The following is a 16369-nucleotide window of genomic DNA, read 5'->3' on the forward strand; positions in this document are numbered from 1 at the left end:
GACATAAGTAAATCTTGATTCTCCTAAGGGGCACTTACATTTTAAAAGAGTAAAAATAAACATTTTAAGCAGTGTGGCCTTTCTTTGCCTTCCTCCCTAATATTATTCTCCCATCCCTTCCCAGGCTGCCTTCTAAGTATACCAAGGAATCAAATGCAAAGTACTATAATAGTGCACCACCCATTTTTATATTCTTTCATCCTTATTTTGGGCTCAAGAGTAATTTTAGAAAGAGAAAGTATGGTGAATCAGCTAACTTTGTATATTTGAAACTACTGCAGAGGACTTCTGGTTTGTGTTTTATATTCCCACAGTACTTAATTTATGGTATCATTGAAGTTGAAGGGGACCTCAGAAGTCATTTAGTCCAATTCCTTGTTGGAAACATCTTTTCTTCCCAGTACACCATCTGTCTGTCTATCTCTTTCTCTCTGTCTGCCTCTCTGTCCCTGTGTCTACTTCTATCTGCCTACCAGGGGTAGGCCCTCTAGGTCCTCAAGTGAGGCCCTTTGTCTGAATCCAAACTTCCCAGAACAAATCCCCTGAATAAAAGGATTTATTCTATAAAATTTGGAGTCAATCAAAAGGCTGCACCCAAGGACCAGAAGGCCACATATGCCTCGGAGTCACAGGCTTTCCACCCTACACTTATCTCTCTATCCATCTCTGTTTCTCCTTCTCTCTCTTTTTTCTGTCTGTCTGCCTCTGTTGGGCTGTCTGTTTCTTTTTCAGACTTATGATTTCACGTTCCTAGCATAGAATCTTCCCTCACCAATTCATAGCAGCGTGGAAACTCTGAAAATTCATGGCTGCAATATTTCCCATAGAAATAAAGTTTTAGAAGATTGCCCAGGGCATAGACAGATTATGTAAATGGTCTATGGTGATATAGCTCATATGAGTTAGAGGAAGGATTTGAACACAGGTCCTCTTAATTCTAACATGGCCTTCTAACTATTAGAGACCTCACTGATCCTCATAACCTCCTATTCAAAATTCAAAACGAACCTCTGACTGAAGACTTCATGGAATAATCTCTAAGTTTCTTCTTTTTTCTAGACACTGTCAGTTCTTTAAAATGATATCTACATGGTATAGTTCCCAGCGTTCCTCCCCCTTTCTGGTTGTTTCCCTCTAGATTTGCTCCAGCTTGTTAATATTCTTCTTAAAACTTAATGCTCAGACCTGTATATGATAATTAGATATGATCTGATAAAGGCCTAATAGATCAGAATTAAAATATCTCTCTAGTTACTATAGTAGATGCTCAATTAAAAGGTATTAATTTAAATTAAATTGATCTCAAATTTAAGATATTTGGATTTTAAGTGGATTGTTTGATATTTATCCTCAGAATAAAAAAAAAAAACTAGGCATGGTGAAGTTAAATGAACTTAAATAAAAGTGCAAAGAATCTGTTGCTCATTATAGGTCCAAAATTAAAAAGTCCTAGACTTTTATTAGGTATTAGACAAACATACCATATTATTTAAGGCTACCCTAACAAATTTTATGAGACTTACTGTACCCACTAAGATAAGAGGAAGCATGAACTTATGCTATGGGACTTAGTAAAATGGAGATGGTCCAGTAAAATGTCAGTGTTTTTGATTGGAGAATACCTGCTGGATTAAGTGCCAGGGAAGAAAATCAGAGTGGAAACTCCTCTTGCTCAAATGCTTGCTATGTAGCTGTCGGAACTCTCCAAGGTCCTGCACTAGGGATATGCCAAGTCTTAGAACAACTTGAACTAGGACCTTATGTCTCTTATCTGCTTAATTTTCTTATCCACATCAAAGTTCCCTTTAACATTGTGTAGTCTAGATAAAAACAGAAGGGAACAATTAGCTAATAAGAGCAATCAATGAATATCAGTCAGGTACCGAGGTAGAATTTTTGACCTATATGATATAAATTACCTATTGTGCTCATAATTATAAAATCTTAGAGTTGGAAGGGACATCTCAAGTAATTTAGTCCAACCCTTACATAAAACATGAATACTCTCTACATCAGTTGTGATAGTTGATGCTCTATTTGGTATTCAAAGCCTTTCACAACCTAGCCTTCTCCTACCATTTCAGTCATCTTACACCTTCCTCCCCAGTGGTGATCTTCAATACAGGGACACCAGTCTTCTGTTTCTTAGCTCCAACCATTTTCTCTGGCTATCCCCCATGTCTGGAACTCTCTATCTCTTCCACTCAATTACTGAACTTGCTGGCTTCAAGTCCCAACTAAAATCCCACCTTCTACAGGAAACTTTCCCCAACTCCTCTTAATTTCAGCACCTTCTTTCTTTCAGTTGCTTCTTATTTATCCAGTGAATAACTTGCTTCATATGTATTTGTTTGCAGTGTTGTCTCCTCCATTATACTGTATGTTCCTTGAGAGCAGGGACTGTCTTTTGTCTCTGTATCCCCAGTGTCTGGCACTGAGTAGGCATTAATAAATGCTTATTTACTGATCAATTGAATACAGTGATGGAGAAATTTCTTCCTGGTGATGCAACTTTTGCACAGCTCTGTTAGATATAAAGACTCGGATCTGCCTCTTTTGCAACTTTTATCCAACTTCTATTCATTCACTCCTAGTTAATTATTCTGGAGCTGAAGAAAACAAATTCAGTTTCTCTTCTGTGTGAATAATTACTTAACAATTACATAAACTCATTTTTATTTTGGATTAGAAAATGCAGAAGAAGAGAAAAGAACTTTGCAATTCAAAAGAGAGAAAGAACTCTAGGGGAAATTGTTTTAACATGAAAATTTCCTTTCTATCATTGCAGTTACCTTGTAAAATGTGCATGTTGATCAAGCTGGTCCCTTCGGGTCTATTTCTGATCTTGTGCTTTAAATAGTCTGCAGCCTGTGTAACATAAATATACAAAATTCCCATGACAGGCACTATCAAATCATGCAACTGTACTATTTCTAAATCTAAAAAATATCTAGGATACTCTCAGTAGGGAGAAATTACTTTTATGACAATTAAAATTGGAAAATGCAACCAGAGTTTCTCCAGTTTTGAATTAATATAATTAGATATCTAGGCCACATCTGTCCATCTCATCCATAAGATTAGAATGAGAAACTGTCAAATGTTTTGTTACATAATCTTATTTACATACTATAGAAGAGAAAATGAAATGAGTTGTACTGGAATGATTACGTAATATCTAAGGTAGGTCCTTTCTTTATCTACATTGGACTTGGAATTAGATGATATGTGCTGAATGTCATCTCTGTCACTAAATGTATGACCTTGAACAAGTAGCTTAACTTTTCTGAACCTCAGTTTACACAACTGTAGAATGGACTGGAATTGCATGTGTAAATTTTGTTGCAATATATTTATGTGTATGTGTTTGTGTGTTTATGTGCATGTGTGTGAGTGTGTGTGTAGTGCATTATGTAGATGGAGACAGCTAGGTATCTCAGTAAATAAAGCTCTAGGGTCTAGAATTGGGAAGACCTCAGTTCAAATCCAGCCTCAGACACTTACTAGCTGTATGATCGTGGACATCACTTAACCTCTGGTTATCTTAATGCACTAGAGAAGGAAATGGAAAACCACTCCAGTATCTTTGACAAGAAAACCCCATGGACAGTACTGGCATCCATGGGTCATTAAGGAATGTACAAAACTGAATGACAGAACAACAACAATCTGTGTGTGTGTGTGTGTGTGTGTGTGATTCCATATGTAATCAATGATGCATATTATACTTTTATGTATCTGTTTTTATGTGAATGTGGATAGGACCCCTGATGAACAAACTTCCTTTGCCAATGAAGATTGGCATCTGCTCTGAAATTTAAAGTCTTAGAGAGTCATCAGGGGCACTGATAAATGACTTGTTTATGGTCACATGAACTTAATGTGGGACTTAAACCCAGATTTTCCTGATCGTAAAAATTTTCTCTATCTGATTTTACATACTGTCCTCTCTGTAAAATGCGAATAATAATATTTGCAGAAGTGATTTAATAAGGTTGTTGTGAGGAATGTGGTCTTCAAACTGCAGAAGTATTATTGTTCTTGTCTAAGTCATGAAGAAAAATGCAACAAATCAGTGCTCAAAACGGAACATAGTACTCCTTCTCAAATTATGAGGATACATACATTCTCAGTTTCCTGGAAAGCAATATAACAAAAAGAAATAGATATCAAATTTTAGAGCTAGAAGGCACCATAGAAAGCATCTATTCCAAACTTCTTTTTGTAGATAATGAATTTCAGGCCCACAAAGGTAAAAATAACCTGTTTAATGTTGCAAAGTGGGGTATTGGCAGGTACAGAAGTAGAGAGTAGATTTCTCAATTCCCAGACTAGCCATCTTTCCACTATAACAAAGGATCTTCTCTTTTGCACCTGTTTGTAACATGTAGCAAACATCAGTATCTTTTTATTTTAATTTTTTTCTTTTGGTGCATATAAGCTACACTTTTCTTTGTTCAAATAGCCTGTTCTGTCAGGAATTTAAAATAGAGAAAGGATAGTGTAGAATTTACCAGCTTTTTTATAGTCTCTAACTGAAAATAATAAGGGGCATATCCTCACTAACAGTTCCGAACACCAATGAAATCACAGCTCTGAATCAAAAGGTTCTTTTTCCCTTAAAATTTGTTAATATGTTTTCTTCCTTGTTGAATTAAAAGTTCCCAGAGGGCAGGAAGGAACTCTATATTTATTACTCATTTTTGTGCTTCTCTGAAATCTAGCATAATGATAAACATATACATACTAACTACTTTTCAACATATTCATTGAATTAAATTTAATATTTCTGAACGTGTCAAGAGAGAGGACTGGACAACCTGGGTCAGTTTGTTTTTAGATGCTCCGTTTTCCTGCTCTAGTCTAACACTCAGAGAAATCCCTGTCTCTACCATCCAAATGCATTTTTCAAAAGTTACCTCATCAAAGCCTTTTCGTTGTTCTTGGAATATAGTTTGATTTTGCAAAGCTGAAACAAAAACGTGAGAAGGAAGCAATTCAGTTGTTGGTCAGCAATGAATATGTTACTAAATGTGTTCTACTGACTCACACACACACACACACCACATAGACAATTAAATTTAATTAGACCAACAGGCAGTTAAAGAAAAAAGGCTTGGAAGATACCAGTTTATATGAAGCTAAGGGATATAATGCAAGACAGAATTCAGGCCTTGAAAGGGAAGAGCATTGAGCATAGAAGGTATGCTAGTGACAGGAATAATGCAAACTATACTGAACTCTTACCAAGATATGAGGACCACAGGACATAAGGGCAAATGAGGACAATAGGAGGAAAGTGTGAAGCTCTAATTTGGAGGAAGAAAAAGAATTCTCAGGAAAGCCATCATCCCATTTGCTCTCAAGAAGAAGAAAAAATAAGATAACTTCATGTATATGAAGAGTTTTATAAAATGATTTGTTTTAGATATGGAGAGGCTATCCATTTAGGTGACAATCACAGAAGTATGTAGAATATCCAATCATCAAACATTAGAGCTAGAGTTAGATATCATGGAGCTCCAACATTCACATTTTATAAGGGGTAGTTCAGTTGGTTAATGGTTGAACCTGTGTCCTGAATGCTAATTTAATGTACTTTCCATAGGATGATACTATTTACCTTGATCAAATTATTGATGGTCTGAACACTTTTACATTTAATAATTTAACCTCATGAAAGAAATAGTTATTATTTTTCATATATTATCATAGACTTTGAGCTGGAAGAAACCCCAGGGATCATTTGTTCACTTTCCTAATTTTACAGATGAGGAAACTGAAGTGGATGGAAGTTGAGTCTTGATCATTCCTTCAAAGGTAGCAAGTTATAAAGTTAGGATTTGAACTCAGTTCTTCTGACTGTAGCAACAGAGATCTTTCCACTGTATCATACTTCCTGAAGTTCATTCAGAAACATCTCTTTCATTTTCTCTTGGATAATCTAAATATAGAATCCCAAGCTATATTAGATATTTTAGCATGACCATAGCAACATTGAAGGTTAGAGAACATATTGATTTTTCCTTTTGAATTTCCATTTGAACTCAGTGGTCTGGATAAAGTGATACTGTAGACCCATGTTCCCATTACCTGCCCATATGTTTGTAGGAGTGTATGTTGATGGTCTCCAGAAGTTCCCCTGAGCCCATTCTAGAGAATATGATTGCTTGGAGCTTTGTATGTGTGAGCCTCATTTAGTTTTGGAGTTGTACAAAACACATTGTTAAAAGATGATCATGTGGAATCAGAAGGCTTTCCTTGGCTTTCAGTTAACATGCGGAATTCAGTGGCAATCCTGGGGATGGGGGTTGGATATCATTTATTTTTATTATTTTAAGAAGAAACATGTCTTGAAGGTCATGGTAAGTCACAATCTTCAGTTTTGTTTTTTGTTTTTGCTTTTCCAAACATTTCTCTGCTTCCGAATTAGCAGAGAAGTGGTAAAGTCTTTAAGAGGAAAAATTACAGCAGGAGAGAAGGGTACAAAAGAACCAGAAAGGGGTTATAGAAGGGGAAGGGGCCAGAAGGAAATGGGAGAGGGCTAAGAAGAATGAAAGAACTGAGGAGGACAGGAGTTAGGGCAAAAGGGGAAGAGTTAAAGGGGAAGAAGAACTGGAGGATAGGAAGGGACTAATCAGGAAATAAAGGTAAGGACCCTGGGGGAAGGTAACTAGACAAAAGAAAAATGAGAGACCAGAGGAGGATATGCTCAAAATTATAGGAAGTAAGCACCTTGTAAAAAAAAAAATCCCAAGAGGTATCCTTTCAGAATTTTGCAACTCACTTGCACAATGAAAAATTGTATTCAATTAATATCTTGTTTTTTCCTCATTGTTTCAACAGTATCAGCTTCTTCTCTATTCCAACTTAATCAGTCTTGAAACTGACATCCCATCCACACTTTCTAATCCTTGTCTCTTATAAGACAATGAGCCCTCATTTAGAGATTCTTAAAGTTATCACACAACTAAAATCAATCTCCTTACATATTTTCCTTATTTAACTATCAAGTTATTTAATCTGTACTTACTCTGTCAAAATTAAGTAGATTGGTCTAATTAGCTCCATATTTTCATTCTGAGTTGCAATTTGAGAATGAAAGTATTTTTAAAAGTAGTTCTGTCCTTCATAACATATAAGTAAACTTTTGTGACTTTTATCACATTTTTGCAAAGTCCTAAAGAGTTGTCTGTAAATATGATAATTTAAATGAGGATGATAACATCTGTTCTACCTAAAGGTTTATTCTAAGCATTACATGAAACAAATATATAAAAGCTGTCTGCATTTGTTAAACATTATACAAATATGAAGTATTATCTCTAGAGCCTAGAACAATGGTATACATCTAGCTCTTGTTGAATAGCTTAATGGTCAAGTCTTTTCAATCTGGTCCTAGTTTTACTAGAATTAGAATCTTGTAGTTTCTGAGGCTCTTCCATTATTGTTAATATAGTTAACTGTACTATGTCACATTGTCATGTGATACCAAGAGCACTGCATTTGGAGTTAGAAGGCCACAAGTTTTTCCCTAGTTCCACCTCTTTACCACCAAGATGCAATTTCTCTGCTCAGTCTGTCAATAAAATGGGCATAATAACATATGCAGAATCAGCTTTAAAATGTGGTGATGATCAAATGAGATAATGTGTGTAAGACCACATTGTAAAACATACAAAAGCAAATTATGAAAAAGCAGTTAAGTGGTAGGTTAGTTTGGTAATTTCATAACTTGTCACTCTACAAGTCATATAGATCTCCTTTACAAATGATACGTTTAAGCCTAATTCCATGATGGAGGCCATTTAAGGAGTAACAAAACAGTAGTTGTTTATGGTGCTTCACAGGAAATATCCCGTCTATATCTCCTGATCTTATGTAATTACTGACAAGTAATCTCCTAAGTCCTTCAAATAGAAGTCTTTCCTTATATATAATATATGCTTATAGATGAATATATATTTAATATTATATATTTGTAATGACAGATAATATGTACTTTACAGGTATGTATGAGGTGGTTAGGTGGCATAGTGAATAGATAACTAGACCTGGAGTCAAGAAGATCTAATTCAAATCCATCCTCAGATACTCACTAGTCTTGTGGCTCTGGGCAAATAACCTAATTTCTGTTTTCCTCAGTTTCTTCAAATGTACAATCGGGATAATAATAACAACTACCTCCCAGGATTGTTGTGAGGATCAAATGAGATATTATTTATAAAGTGCTTAACATAATGCCTGGCACATCCTAGGTTTTATAGGTTTCAGCTATTATTATTAAAATTCCTTGGATATTAGCACAACACTTGGACTGTCCGTTTCATTTCCCTTGTTCTATTATTATTCCACATTTCAGGGAAAGATACTGAGATCCAGAGAAATTAAGTAGATTATCCAACATCATAGTAAGTTATAGAGTTGAAAGTTAAATTTAGATGGTCATGGAAGAGCAAGAGAATCCATACTTTCTCTCTCTGAAATTTTGAAGCAGGTCTTTGTGGCACTCATTCTTCTTGGTGTCTCTCAAGTCTCTGACACTGACAATCCTCATCTCCTGCACGATATTCTCACCTTTTTAGCTTTTCAAGACACCATTCTCTCTCAATGGTCAAATATAATAAAACATATTTGACTAATTCTTCTCAGTCTCCTCTGTTGCATCCTCACCCATGTCATGCCCACTAACTTTGAGTATTCTATAGGGCTTTTTCCTGGGTCTCTTCTCTTCTCCAATTATACTACTTCACCTGGTGATTTCATTGGCTCCCATGGATTTAACAATCCTCTCCATGCTGGTGATTCTCAAATATACCTAAACCACCCTAACTTTTCTGCTGACCCCCAATCTTGCTCCTAAAACTGGTTTTAAGGAACCTTGAACTAGATGTCCATTAAAACTAGATGTCAAAATAAATCTTAAACTCAACATATCTAAATCTGAACTCATTATCTTTCCCCCTATATCCTTCTTCTTTCCAGTGCCATGTCATATCCCAACTCCCCAGCATCATAACCTAGACATGATTGTCTACTCTTCAATATCCTTTGTACCTCATATTCAACCTACTGTCAAGGTCAAGGGCTGTCAATTTTACCTTTGCAACATCTCTTGATCTTTGTAACATTTCATCCTTTTCTTCTCTATGATACTTTCACCATTTTGATGCAGGTCCTTATCATTTTATACTTGGATTACTGCAACAGCCTACTGGTTGATCTGTCTGCCAGAAATCTCTCCCTATTCCAATTTGTTCTCCATTTAGCTATGAGAGTGATTTTTCTAAAGTACAGGTCTGATCATATTGGCCTCATAGTCAAAAATATTATCTCTAGGATCAAATACAAAATCCTATTTGGCATCCAGTCATTCACTTATAAGCCCCAACACCTACTTTTCCAGTCTTCTTACTCCTTAACCCACCCCCTTCCCCAATGTATTCTTCATTGTAATGGTACTGGCCTACTTACTGTTACATGTACAAGACACACATCCAGCATTTTCTATGACTGTCCTCCAGGCATGGAATTGCTCTTCCTCTTCATTTCTACCTCCTAGATCCCCTAGATTCCTTTAAGTCTCAACTCAAATCCCACCTTCTACAGAATGCCTTTCCCAACCCCCAATTCTTGTACCTTCGTTTGCTAGGTATTTCCTATTTATACTGTATATAACTTGTTTGGACCTTTTTGCTTGCAGGTTGTCACACTTATTAGGGCAGGTAGGGAATTTTTTTTGCCCTTCTTTGTATCCCCAATGCTTAACACAGTTCCTGTTCCTTAATACATTATTTTTGACTAGATTTGTATATGGTGAAAATGGATTTCTCCACAGGTTAGAGCACCCATGGAAATGGCTATTAAAACCTTAAGGTGTGCTAGGTAAGCCATCTTCTTTAAGGAACATGGTCCACTCATAACATTTGTGGAGGAGAAACACTTTTTTCAGTCTGTGCCTTCAGACATGTTGTTTAATCTCTAAAAGAGAGCTGAACAAATTGAGTTGTTCAAACTTTGGCATTTACAAATGAATAAAATTGCTATTCTTCATTTTAGCACCTTAGACTTCAAATATCAAATGCTTTCATCTTTAAAGGCCATTGAAATTTGTGGTTCAAAAAGATTTTGGAGATTCCAAAGCAAAAATAGTGAAAGTAATTTCAAACAAGAACAAATTAGATGGATTTTCTTAGCTCTATCACCTCTCTGAGTATAAATTTTATCATTTACAAAAGAGGCAGGTTCTACAATATAATTCAATGAAAAGAGTTCTGATCCTGAATCTTTTGCCTACTACCTATGTCGCTTAAGCTCTTTGGGTCTCAGTTTCCTGAGATTTACTAGTGGATCTCTAAGGTCCTTTCTAGCTCGGAAATTCTGACGTGAGTTTGGTTGTAAATTCAATTAGAAACATATTCAATACATTCTTCTTGACAGAACTATAGAATCATAATCTCATAAGATTTTGTAAATGGCTAAAGTTTTAAGATCATGAGGTTCTAGATTTGGCTATAATTAGAGCATTAGAGTCACTAGTTCAGCACTCTCATTTCACAAATGAGGAAACTATTATGTAGAGAATTTTGTGACTTGCTCAAGGGCACACAGGCAGTAAAAGGCAGAGAGGTTGACTGACCTGGGTAACAGTGGAACAAAGACTATCTTACTCATCTCCAGGGAAACCTTTGCATGTTGGAAAAGTCACCAGGGATACTGGATTTTTTTGTGTGACTTGTAAAAATCACATCTATATTGAGCTAAATAATCCTAGAACTGCAGCTAGGGAGATATAGGCTCCAATCTATTCTTTGTTATTTATCTTTGCAAATTTGAGTAAGTCAGTTAAGCTTCCTCTACTCTCAGTTTCCTATAAAAAAATCTGTTTTCCACCATTTCACTTATAAAAAGACAAATAGGAATATAAATTCTGTTCCTACAAGCTTCTCACCCTTTGGGAAAGTAAAGCTTCTTTGAAAGCTACAGTAGCAAGTGACTTCTCTAGGGTATGCCTATGTGACAGACAGCATACTAAAGAGGGGTGATGAAATTTCCAAAAATCACTTTTGATAAACCCAGGACATAGATTCAACACTGGGAGGAATTTGTCACAACATGTGAAATGTTTTGGAATTCTTGGAAGAGAGGCATGATATACATATAAATACATATATGTATATACACATAAATCTCTATACACATATTCACACACATGTATACATGTATTTCCTTTCTCCCTCTGTATATATAATATGCATATGCATATATATAATTTCAAAGTATTATTGTGATCATTGTTCTCAGTGAAATTTTTTGAAGTAATTTTTTAAAATCTAGGAAAGATAAATGAGAGCCAGAATCTTGATAGGATTGACAGGAAGGGTCAAGGCACTTGCTTCTGAAATTTTTGATATGACAGTAAGAAGAAAAGAGGCAGACAGATTGACCCATCTGTGCAGCATTCTGCTAAACAGCCAACAAGGTGAGATGCTTGTATAGAGAAGCCAAGTCAGGTGAATGCACTGAAAGAAAGGAGAAAAAAACTTTTTGTCCAGGCAAAGTCTTAAAATTGTCACAAAGTGGCATGTTGTGCAGGGGGTGCAGGAATTGCCCAAGTCATTCTTCATGCTACTCAAGATGAGAATATCACAGAATTCAGGGATTTACCAAGATTTGCAGTAAATAATGTGGATTCTGTGGCTTGGATCAGTCTGCAAAACAAATAAAGGTGGCACTATTCATAGACAGATCATTGCTATTGGTAAATTCATCTACATTAATTTAGCCATAGGACTAGATTGCCCATGAGGTCCAAAGTGACACTTCCCCATTAGATTCCTTCCTTTTCTTTTCACTCTTGGATTCTACCTTCTTATGGTCACCTAGAAGCCATAGCCTTCACTAGTCAGTTCATCTGTTAGTGGGAAGAGAGGTAGAGTTTTTGCTCTGTTCTGTTTTCATTTTTGTGAGGGGGAATGGGAAGGGTGAGAGAATTTTTTTAAGGTTTTATCAACATAACAGAACTATTCCTTCCACCTAAGAATTTTGAGGATGAAAAACATTTGGAACACTGTCAACTTCTAAGTTATATCAAAATGAACATATGGAAAGTAATCTTTTGAGAAGTTAAGCTCTAATCAACACAATGACTATCCACAATTCCAGACACCTCATTATGAAGCAAGCTACCCACCTCCAGATCGAGAGGTGATAGACTTAAGAGTGCAGATCAAGTGTTATGTTTTTTAGTTTTCTGTGGGCATAGCCAATGCTGGGATTTGTTTTGCTTTACTCTACATGCTTGTAGCAGGTTTTGTTTTTCTTGTTCTCTCAATAGAGACTGGGAATGGGAGGAGGAGTGGGGGGAAGATAATTCAAACTTGAAATTAAAATAAAATTTAAGAAATAAGGTATGTTAAGGACTGGGCCAGACCTTGCCAAAACTATTGACGATCTTGATTCTTTTCAGACAAAGTGGTCCAGATACGTCCTGTCATAAGATTATAAATGAAGGGGCACTGGATCTCCTTCTCTGCATCTTTAAAGAGGAGAAGAAGGAACCAGAAGATGGAAATTTCTTCCCAAGTGCTACTAAGATCAAATAGTCTTTAGGCAGGCAATTTCCCTGACATTAGGCAGTTAGGTAGTTATCAGAGAGAGACTGAGGCTTAGAAGAGCTATTTGGGGGGGGGGGGGAGGATAGCAAGTGAACTAGAGTTTTCTGACTAAATTTAGATATTTTTTATTTGTGAATGATTCTTAATTCATTCAACAAACATGTTGAGTGCTTATTGTGTGTGCAGTTCCACTTCTTGCCTTTATTTTCAAGAACTTAAAAATTGAGGAAGTAAAACATAGACATAGTTGTTACAAGTTAATAGGGGATAAGTTCTGCCAGAGGCAAACAAATCTATAAGGGATAATCAGAGTATAAAATAAAGTGTTGGTATAAAGGATATGTGATTCAGTGGAAAAAAAATGGGATTTTAAGTAAAAAACAAAACAAAACAACCCTTGGTTTAAAATTTTGACTGTGCTTCTTATAAACCATTTCACCTTGAGAAAGTTATTTCACCTCACTGGGTCTCCATTTTCTCGTCTGTAAAATGAGATTATTGAGTTAGATGATCTCTAAGTTTCCTTCCAACTGTTATTCCCATAGCACATATTTCAAATATCATGTTAGAACTTGACACTTTCCTAGTAGAAAAAGTCTCAATTAACATTTTAGCATATACCTTAGCATAGCAACTCTGACCCACCTAAATTTAAGAAATAAAATTCATAATCTAGAATTAGAATAATGAATTAATGCTTTTTAAATGGTAAATACCTGCTAATTTGTTGCTATGTATTTAGTCAAATTTAACACACAGTCAATCTAAGGATACACCTCTGAGTGTAACTAATGAAATTTCTGAGACAAATGATTTCTTTAGAAAAGTCACCAAAATAGGAATAGATTCATTTTGAGACATTATCTTCTAACTAAATTACATACAAATATTTTGAATTGTAAGTTAATTTAGAAATCACATTTCTTTAGCAGTACAAAGCAAACTAGTTAAAGGGAGATCATTTCCCACAATAATTTTTAAAACAAACTCAAACAAATCTTTCATGAGCATTTTAAAAAGTTTTAACTTTTGTTCCTTTGTTTTTCAGGCACCACAAAGCAGGATGAGAATCTTTTTTTTCCCTTAAGATATTTATTTACCTCCTAAAATTCTTCTATTGGTTAGGTAATTACATTTCAAAAAAGTCAATTTTTATCCAAATTCAATTTCATTTCCCAGACTGAAGAAGTTTCATTACATGGGACCAACTTGAAATCTGTGACTCTCAAGTCTCTCAGGATTATGAATCACTTAGATGAGGCAAAAGATCCTATAATCTACTTCTACCTGCTGACTTGCCTCTCTGTCATTAAGGCGGTATCTTAATTTGGTGATATCTGGCTTTATGGTTCAGATAAATGATCAAAGTAAAGATGTGGCAATATTTTTCAAAATGAATACCACCTATATCCAGCTTATGGATGACCCAGAGTATCATCACAGATTGTAATGGGTCTGAAAATTAAATTCATTGGTACTCTTCTGGATTAGTAAGTACATAAATTGGATCATATAAGCAACAGTGAGATTCAGGAGAGGAACCTATAATAGTTGATCTGAAGAGACTTTTATCCCATGTGAAGCATTTATTCACCTGTACTGCAAACCCTTGGTTTGCCTCCTTGTTTCTTTTGGACCTTTATCTGCTCATTAACTTCTCCACAGAAGTGTTGGCAGAGGAAAGAATAGGTGAAACATAAGCTTGGTTTTTCTACTTCTCAACACATGTGTAAAGACATCCATAGCTTTTGATTGTTGGGTGGAATGGGGGCCCTTCTTGAATTTTTTGTCTGAGGGCTGTAATGAAACCAGTCTATATATGTAGATTGGTTTCATTACAGCCCTCAGACAAATGAAATAACTGAGGCCCAGCGAGTTTAAGTGACTACCTTAAGGTTGAGAGCTCATCAATATCAGAGTTGGGACTCAAACCCAATGCTCTTGATTACTAATCCAATGCTCTTTCCACTAAACCAAAATGCTTTCCATTTAAATTATAATCAATACCACTTAGTTGCTAGAAATACCTGATAGAAAAAGCAACAAAGTAAAAATTTAAAACTAAAATGGAACTTTCCCCCCATTCTCTTATTGGGAGAAAATGCCATTGATTTGATGTTGTTCTGCTCTAGTTTTCTCTGTATCTTTCTTCTAGTGTGTAGGAGGAATTCAAAGTGGTATAGGTTATTTCAGAAACAGACTATGAAAGAAGGTAGTCATAGAAATTATTCTTTAAGCTGTGAGGGTCCTATGATACTGAGCAGCAGAAAGTTTGAGGACTGGCTTATTAGCCAATAATAACTTTTGGTTCCAGCCCAAACTGAAGCCCTAGAGTCACCACTAAATTCTAGGAGGAATTTGACTACAAGGAAGGATTCAGGGTGAATTATAAAAGTTCATTCTCATTACCCTATGGAGAAGAGATCAGGAGTAGAAGTCAAAAGTAGGATAATTCAGCCCCAAAAGCTAATGTGATACTGGGCTACATTGAGATGCATAGCTTTTAGGAATTAAAAAGTTGATAATATCATTGTACTCTACTGTGGTAAAATAAGAGTTGAAGTGCTGCATTAAATAATGGGTGCTATATTTTAGGAACTACAAACATAAACTTGAAAGTTTCCGGGCAATGACAATGAGGATAATCAAAGGCCTTAAGTATATACTATGTGAAGATTGAAGGAACAGGGAATGTTTAAATTGGAGAAGAGAAGACTCGGGAAGGAAGGATATATTAGTTATCTTTAATTACTTGATGGGCCATCAATGTAGAATTAGAAATTAGACTTTTTCTGTTCAGCACCAGAGAGCAGAACGAAAAATGGTTGTTGCAAAAAGGCCAATTTAGGCTGGATATAAGGGAAAATTTCCTTTAAAATAAGTTATCCAAAATTGAAATGGGGTGCCACAGAATGTTGGGGTGCACTGGAAGTGCTGGGTAATGTTTTGTCAGGTAAACTGTGTGTAGGTTGGATTAGGTTGTTGCTGAGGTTTCTTCCAGCTCCAAAATACTGTGATTCTGATAATAGTTATGAATTAGCATTAAATTATACTTAACTCTTTTATAAAGCTTGCTGTCTGCAATTACCTACAGATTATTTGTAGGACAGTTATATTTTTAATAAAAACAAAAGGTAAGATCTATAAAATTCTGCTTAAAATCTGAATCTCAGGCAGAATACATACCTTACTGTTCAAACCATGAGAACACATGAATCATAATAATAGTGGTAATAGGATAAGTCCAGGTAAAATTACATAAAAGAATACTAACACCACTACCACCACCAACACCACTACTACTACCACTGCCTAGCTATCATTTTGTAACACTTTAAGATTTACATAGTGCTTTTCAAATATTATCTCATTTTATCCTTACAGTAACCCTGGGAGGTAAGTAAGTATTGAACTTGCTTCCACAAAGTAATAAAGTGATGATAATCACACCACAAGGGTTCAGAATTTACACTTGTGTTATTGTATCCTTTTTCTGAGGGAGAATATTCAAACATACCTATGCTGAGGATTAAGGATTAAATGACTTTTATCATCTAGGAGAGCAAGCCAACTGTTCTCGATATATGACCTAAGTTCTCTCAGGGAGTCCTCAAGACTCTTTCAAAGGGTCCATGGGGTCAAAACTAATTCATAAGTAAGACATTAGTTGTCTATTAAAATATTCCTCCTTTTCACAACTATACATTTGTGAGAGATTTGATTTTCTTCATATCCTTTAACCAAAACAATAT

The 16369-nt window shown here is 35.5% G+C and overlaps 1 protein-coding gene across 23 annotated transcripts in view; it reads right to left on the reverse strand.

Annotated features, from left to right (window-relative positions):
- MYOCD (myocardin) overlaps window positions 1-16369 on the reverse strand; it is a 167189-nt gene that overhangs the window by 77274 nt on the left and 73546 nt on the right. For 11 of the 23 annotated variants that reach the window (XM_072645034.1, XM_072645044.1, XM_072645041.1 and 8 more), the window contains 3 exons: window positions 4920-4969; window positions 4264-4374; window positions 2793-2868 (listed from right to left, as the gene is read on the reverse strand). The exons of 2 other annotated variants lie outside the window; for them this stretch is intronic. In XM_072645034.1, the coding sequence (XP_072501135.1) occupies window positions 2793-2868; window positions 4264-4374; window positions 4920-4969 (237 nt within the window). Of the gene's footprint in view, window positions 1-1622; window positions 2764-2792; window positions 2869-3504; window positions 4240-4263; window positions 4375-4919; window positions 4970-11667; window positions 11712-16369 lie in introns of those variants that run through there. 10 more of the 23 variants (XM_072645050.1, XM_072645049.1, XM_072645048.1 and 7 more) reach the window with 5 other exon arrangements.

This window comes from Notamacropus eugenii, chromosome 2 (genome assembly GCF_028372415.1).
Source record: "Notamacropus eugenii isolate mMacEug1 chromosome 2, mMacEug1.pri_v2, whole genome shotgun sequence".
Lineage (NCBI taxonomy): Eukaryota > Metazoa > Chordata > Mammalia > Diprotodontia > Macropodidae > Notamacropus > Notamacropus eugenii.